At 36.9% G+C, this 7,610-nt stretch overlaps 1 protein-coding gene across 2 annotated transcripts; it reads right to left on the bottom strand.

Annotated features, from left to right (window-relative positions):
* Window positions 1-702: 702 nt before the first annotated feature.
* Window positions 703-2,923, bottom strand: TRAM1L1 (translocation associated membrane protein 1 like 1). 2 transcript variants are annotated; one of them, XM_045087505.1, is made up of 2 exons: window positions 2,570-2,923; window positions 703-1,988 (listed from the first exon to the last, which is right to left on the bottom strand). In XM_045087505.1, the coding sequence occupies exons 1-2, from the start codon at window positions 2,885-2,887 to the stop codon at window positions 1,434-1,436; spliced, it is 873 nt and encodes a 290-aa protein (XP_044943440.1). In that variant the 5' UTR covers window positions 2,888-2,923; the 3' UTR covers window positions 703-1,433. The 2 variants fall into 2 exon arrangements, with proteins under 2 accessions (XP_044943440.1, XP_004748078.1); XM_004748021.3 differs by having other exon boundaries at window positions 703-2,684.
* Window positions 2,924-7,610: the final 4,687 nt, after the last annotated feature.

Genomic DNA, 7,610 nt, shown 5'->3' on the forward strand with positions numbered 1-7,610 from the left:
GAAAAGAAAACTTGGCCAAGACTGGCTCTTCTGTCTTTTATACTAAATTTAATTTTCAAGGACCATTGCCCACCCCCATGACTGGAAAAGCTGAATTCCCCACAACAAACCAAACAGAAGACTATCAAAAGCAGAGATGAGAGGCACAGTGTGAGAAAACAGATGAATGGGAAATATATGGCCTTATTCTAGCATATTTTTCAAGCACAATCTCACAAAAAAGTATAAACAGTCACATTATGGAAATGAAATCAAAATGAAGTTTGAGAAAAGGAGATAAATAAAATACTCACCCACTACACCCATTCTTTCTATTGGCTTCAATAAAGATACTATCTTTATACCTATATATCCTCGTATACTTTAGTATACATACATATCCAAAATAGGGCTCATACAGATGAATGTTTCCCCAATTAAAGATGAAAGCAGCACTATAATTATAACAGTATTTTTGACAGACCTCTCATAAGACTATCCACCTGATTTTCAAAGTACTTTAGGTTAGTGTATTAAGTTTTTTCTGTGTATAATTAGCTCACCTTCTTTTTATAGCTATAAATCAACTAAGCATTGTTTTTCAAAATGATTTGCAGGTTAAATAATATTTTTCCCAAGTTGCTGAGGATACCAAACTTATAACAAGCTTCATTAAGAATAATTTTTAATAAACATAGCAAAAAAGACTAAGCCTGGTTTCCTTTTACGTAAATATTTAATTTTTTTTGATTGCTAGTTTACAAGTGTTTAAATGGACAAGAATGATTTTACCTCTTCAATAACACTTTTATATTAATTCATGATATTTTGATTCAATATATGGTCATAAATCTCCACACATTACCCATTAATATTTTTAATGGGGCTGTAATAATTACAACACTACATATAAAACACATCATTATTTTGGTGCTTTTACAAATCTTTTCTTCAGTTGTAAGTTCTAAAAAAAACCAAAAGTTTAAAAATTCTAAGAATTAGAGAATACCGAAAACGTAATGAAGTTGAATTCCACCTTTATAATATTTCCATTTTATCCTAAAAGAGAACATTAAAAAATGTGACATTGCTATACCAGACCACCTTGTTAATGGTATAAAAGACTGCCAGGAGCAAGAAATTGTGTCACTGATATGTGGAACTTTTTAGTTATATCTACAAATCATTAGGAAAAATGTTCGAAATAACAAAACAAAATATGGTGGTCATCCCTGAACCGTTTGATGTTGCTTGGTCTATATCAATTTTTTTTCCACTCATAATAAGCATCCTCCCCTCAAGTGCCTTTAAAAAAATACATTACACAGTACAATAACAGAAATCAAAGACAGCAAAAACTATTTTGAAGAACAGAAAAATCTGTAGCACACAAAGATATCTTATAGTAAAGGGCAGACTTCTTTGGGGACAGTAATCAATTAGCTTGTAATTCACTATGAAGATTTCTCTTTCCTTTTATGGGGAGAGTCTACTCTATTTGAAGTTGCTACACCATTTTCTGTTCCTTTTCTAGAAGACCTCCCTTTAGTCCGTTTCTTCTTCACAACGGGGGCCTGAAGAGTAGTGTCTTCCTCCATCCACCTCTGAAGCTGGACATTAAATAAATTCCATGTTATGTACGCTTGGATGGTGCAACTGGATGAAAGAACAGCGATTTTAGCTGCCAACACATTTACATTTCCACCAAGAGCATCTGGATTCCGATTCTGCCCTCCGGCCAGGTGAAAGCCAACAGTCACCACAGACACAATGAGAGTCACAAGTCGACCCAAAATAAACACAATTGCCCACAGAGAAAACTCTTTCTGGTACTTTTCATCACTAAAATAACACAGGTCACACATGTGGGAAAGTAACTCAACAAAGTAGTGCATCATCAAAAGAACAAGTCCCAGATGATTCAAGTACAAGAGGTAAGCTCCGGCGATGTGAAAGAGGTGAAGGCCAATGTAGACGAGTTGACGAGGGATGTCTTGCTTTTTGATTCTCTGGAAATAGAGTTCAGGAAAGGCATGAAACCAGTAAGCCAACTGTGATATGTAGAAAAACTTCATTTGGAAGGTCATCATATTATGGGGATGAGCCCTCCATAAGAGAGTTGGGTCTGACAGACAGTTTTCAGAAATGAGAATGAATGTGCCCCAAATACAAGACACCAGGTAGAACACACTAAACTGGCCAGATTCATTAAATTTGCTTTGTTTCGCTTTGGGGAACTGCATTCGCCTGTTAATTTTATCCAACACATACTCCTGAATTGTGGCGTGAATGATGATTGCCACCAGCATGTAGAAGAAAACCGTGGCCAAATCTTTGATGCCATAATAGTAAAGGAACTTTGATTCTGTGGCTCGCTCTGCTGCCGCAGGGAAGGGAACACTGTGCTGAAGGGTAATAAAAACGATAGACGCTTCGGCCGTTCCCTCGAACATAAGCCCCAGCACGAAGAACATCCCCACACAGGCGACGAGGTCCGCATGATTCTGCAGGATGAATTCGTGGCTCAGGACTGGGGGGTTCTTGGTGCTCTTCTTACGGAACGCCATGGCAGCGCTTCCCAGATACTCACCGACGAGCTGCAGCTGCCTCCCCCTGGCTGCTCCTCACAGCGCCGCCGCGGCCGCAGCTCCGGGGGCTTCGCTTCCCATCCCCGAGCCAGTCCCGGGTCGCCGCGGCCGCCCAGAAAAAAAAATAAATCAAAGGCAAGGGCCGAGCCGGACTGAGCATGCGCGCCAGGGGGACGGCGGAGGCAGGGAAGGAAATCGAGTGCCGCGCCCCTGCCCGGCGCCAGGCCCGGGGTTGCGAGCGTGGATCTTGCACGTTGATCGTCGCCTCTTGAAATCCGCTGGCCCCGTCGGGATGCTCCCCAGTTCTTTTTCAGTGGCATCCTCGTCAGTAATCATGACAAGGCAGGCTAGAACTCTGGTTGCTCTTCATCAGAATGGTTATAAAAACAGCATCATCCCCATAATGATGTTAGAAGCAAACTCTCACGGTGCTTAGCGTTTACAGGTGCTGTTTGGAGCACTTTGCTCAGATTTATAAATGCATCCTTTCTGGAAAACCCAATGAGGTCGATACGGAGTGGTAATATCTTTTTTTTTTCCCCCTTACTTTTTACTTTTTTTTTTTTTTTTTTTTTGCAGATGAGAAACTGAGGTACCAAGAGGTTAAGGAAGATATGCCCAAGATCACACAGCTAGTAAATGTCAAAAGCAAGATTTGAATCCAGTCTGGATTCAGAGCATGTGCTCTTCACTATTGTACTGTATCGCCCCTTACTGTAAATCCTTCACACGTAGAAATAGTTCCCTACAGCAACAACGAAACACTGTAAAAAAAGAATAGTTGCCGTGTTATCAATAACAATAACAGTGGCATTAATTGCATTTATTATATCCTTAAAGGGTGAGTGGTGGTTAGATGGGGAGAACTATTTATCAGTTCATAGGAAGGTATTTTGGCTATAAAGCCCAAAATTGATTTTCCTTACTCTAGCAGATAAGAACCTCTTGTTTCATTTTATGATGGTTGCATATAAATTTGCTAAAATACATATATTGAAAAACAGCTCCTTTTGTAAATGCTAATGCCTTGCTCTATTCGAATTTCATGTGAGTCTAAATTTCTCTTAGGATCTGGAGCAAATTTCTTGTTTCTTCTGGGTCTCATGAGATCATAATCATTACTGATAGTTAAAGTTTGAAGTTTGGAATATACATTTCAAAATAAAAGTGCTACATGGTTTAAATAATAAAGCACACATTAAATTTAGAATGGCCAATTGCCTTTTATCACTGTTACTCTGCATGTTGTGTACTAACAAAAGATGCAGTCCAAATGGTGTAATTACTTTTAAGATATTGAACAAAATAATCTGATCAATGTGTGCCTGCAATTCCTAGAACAGTCAAACAATTGCATATGGAATTTGTTGTAGACAATGTTCCCGAGTTAGGGAAAGTACTACATATTTTACCATAGTAAGACTTCTCTATTTGGTTTTCATAGCTGTTAGTCAGCTGTTGGCTCTGACAGCTCTATTAGGAATGCTATTTAGGGTTAACTAAATCAGTGAAGAATTACAAATAGAGGTGCAAAAATTAGGACACCAAGAAATGAAAAAAAAAAAAAATCAAACCTGTTAAAAGTAGTTGGGGAGGGGGAAAAGGTGAAAGTAAAGAGCAGTGTCTTGTGGAAATTATCAAGAGTTTACTCAGGAAAATGTACATCTACCTTTTTGTAACTTATTATTTTAAATAGAGAATTTATCAGTCTTTCTATAGGAACACACAATGGCTTTGATCACTTTGTGGCATACTAACTAAATATAAAAAAACACTTGCGCAATCTGTGAGCTGAACTTCTGATTATATTTCTGTTTGGCATTATTTTTGACAGGCTTTCCAGCTCTACCTATGCAAGTGTGATAGATGTTGCCCTCAGAAAAGGTCCATATCAAAGTGAAGAGCACTAATACTTATGCATAGATGTGAAATGTTATTTTATTATTGAAAGGGAGAAAGACAATTATGAGTTAGCTAAAATTGTCTCTTAACTTTACAAATTCTTCCCCTCTAGCTCTTCCCTTGGTTTTTAAGTAGAGAAACTTCTTTAGCCATACATCTTTCCTTTCTTTGAGTTTGTAATACCAAATGATATTCTGCAGTTTAAATTTTCAATTTAAGCTTTACGTTAAATGTAGTCCAAGGGCAGGGCTTGAGTTTTAGATTTCACATTAATATCTTTATAAAAATATAAATATGTCAGACTTCTAAAATTATTGAAATCTATAAGGGTATTGTAGTAATATATAATATGATGTTTGTTTCCAGTAGTTTTATTGGCACTTTTCTTTGACAGAGAATAAAGCATGTATAACAATATTTTCAAAAATTTTGCTATCAGTCTATTGGTTATATAATTCCATGTATTTACGGGGTGGGTATTCCTCCTTTACGCAGACCTCTGTGCCTATGGTAGATAATTATTAAATTCAAATGGAGACTTCTACTTTCAGTCATGAGAGAATAACTGAATGAACTTACACTCCTACTGTAAATAATTGGCAAACTGGACTAATTATATGAAATAACTTGTTTATATATATTTGAGAACATAAGACTATCATCTCTGACAGAGAGGAGAGAAGTGAGGTGAGCCCCACAATTGCCCTGAATATCTGCCTGGAAGTATTTCCCAGTCCACTGTGCAAGGGTCACCAGCTAGACCTCAAGATCAGACTTTTACTGCCCACCTTCATATAGTCTCCAATGTTTGTCCCACATTTTTCCTTAAGCTCTTCTTTCCACCTATCTCTTAAATCAGGCAAATGGAAACTGAAACCATCCCCTGAGTGATAGCGACAGCCCTGACAAGACCTCCAGTCTGCCCAGACCACCCAGACTAGTTTGAGTGTCATCCCCCATTTGTGTAGATGCACAGGATCCATGGAGTAACTTCTAGAATGGTCAACAACTACCTTTACCTCATTGTAATGCTAAAATCTCCACCCATGGAGGAGCACAAGCCTCATTTACATAACATACAATATATGCATATGGAATGTTTCCTTAAGGTGCATGTGGGAACTTAAGCCCACCTAGACATCAAAGAACAAGGATTCCCTATATAACTATTCCTCCTTATCCTAAACAAAAGGAAGCCATCCACCTTAGTTCAGGGAGTCACAGCTTTGGAAGTTATTCTCTTGATCTCCTTATTTTTTGCAAACCAAAGTTTTCTTCGTGGGACCCCTGTGTGGTTCAATTGGTTAAGTGTCTGCCTTCAGCTCAGGTCATGATTTCAGTGTCCTGGGAACCTGTCCCACATCAACCTCCTTGCTCTGTTGGGAGCCTGCAGCTCCCCCTGCTTGTGCATGTGTGCTTGCTCTCTCTCTCTCTCTCTGACAAATGAAAAAATAAAACTAAAAAGAAAAAGAGAAAAATAATGTTTTCTTTGTGAGACCTGATGAAGTTTCTGACTCACCAAGGAGAAAACTCACACTGATTTGCTTTTACAGGGAGGGGAAACCCTAAGAAGAGGCTGGAAACCTTGCTGAATTGAGGAGAGACTGGAGTTAGAAGATCTTGAAGCCACTGTTATTTGCTAGGCATTACAACTGCAGAAAAAGGTGATTAACATGGTTCGGAAAACTGCAAAAGTCTTCTCTAGACACTGGTTAAAATACTTGAGGCCAAGGGGACATTCTGCCCTTCAAAAACATAAATTTTCAACTTGATTTTTTGTTAGTTTGCATATTTTAAAAGATAAAAGACCCTAGAAGCTAAATATATAATGTTAATTTGTTCATGTTATTTTTGTCTTTGCAGTGCAATTGTCAATTAGACTATTAATTACAGAACATCAACTGTACTATGGTACTTCAAAGAATTAACAGTCCATAAACAACTCTTCAATAGAACCAAGAGAGAAATGGTATAACCGTTACAGAGAGCACCATTGAGAATGCCACATATTGGACAAAGTGTCTTTTAAAATCCTATATTGATTTTGTTATGAGAAACATTTTTTAAAAGGTGGAAAGCCCCACTACAATTAGGTACTGTATCTTAAATCAATATGATAATTAGTCCTTTTCATTAGGTATGCAATATAACATTTTGATGTCAGTATTTTGTAACTTATCACTTACATAAATAGCTTAGCTAAAAGCATCTTTTCAACTATTTATGTGTCTTTTTGAAATGCAATTTTCCGAAGGAGATTAACTGATATTGTGAACTTTGATAATACATGAAGTACGTTAGGAACTTTATGGTATAGACATTGCTAATGACTCTCAGTCTGTTAAGGGTCCGACTCTTGATTTCAGTTCAGGTCATGATCTCATGGTACTGAGATTAAGCCCCAGGTAGGGCTCCACGCTGGGCATGGAACCTGCTTAAGATTCTCTCTCTCCCTCTGCCCCTCCTGTGCTCTCTCTTTCTCTCTCAAAGAAAGAAATAAATAAAATATCTAATATAGATAATGACTCATCTTTTAATATTTTTCTATCTTGCAAAGAAAAAATATTTTTATAGCTCTATACTACAAAACTTTTAATCATGCAAATTTGAATAACTCGAGTAAATGAAATAAACATTCAGATGCTAGAATTTAATAACATTTAAAGAAGCAATATACTGGAAAATAACTGCTTCAAAAAATCACACCCAAGTCACTTTAAATCAATGTTTGTAATTAGCATAATAAATAGTCATAATTAACTGAGATCACCAAATTCTTAGCTACATTAAGCAAAGCATAATACAGTTTAGCTTGGGCGTGAAATTACAAAGGCTCCTGAGTTTTGACTGATTCAGTCTTGAGTAATTCAATTAAAGAGATTGTTATTATATTTAAGTCATTTATATTAACTGGTAAGACATGAAAACACAGGCTTTAAAAAAAAGGCACATTCTGGAATATGATTGAATATTGAACAGAGAAGGAAAAACCTCAATGCTTATCATTTCTAAATTCTAAAATTTATTTTTACAAATGTATTTATTAGTTACCAAAAAGCAAAAATAATGTGAAGCTCTGTCTAAGGATAAACTCCTGAAACAGATTAATAAGGGCAATCTCTCATTAAAATAGAATGATAA

The sequence above is a fragment of the Mustela putorius genome, unplaced genomic scaffold (assembly GCF_011764305.1).
Source record: "Mustela putorius furo isolate JIRA1106 unplaced genomic scaffold, ASM1176430v1.1 tig00001215_pilon_pilon_pilon, whole genome shotgun sequence".
NCBI classification, from domain to species: Eukaryota; Metazoa; Chordata; class Mammalia; order Carnivora; family Mustelidae; genus Mustela; species Mustela putorius.

What these genes read in the sequence shown, in the direction of transcription:
- TRAM1L1 (XM_004748021.3), bottom strand. Translation starts at nt 2,546, where the DNA reads ATGGCGTTCCGTAAGAAGAGCACCAAGAACCCCCCAGTCCTGAGCCAC.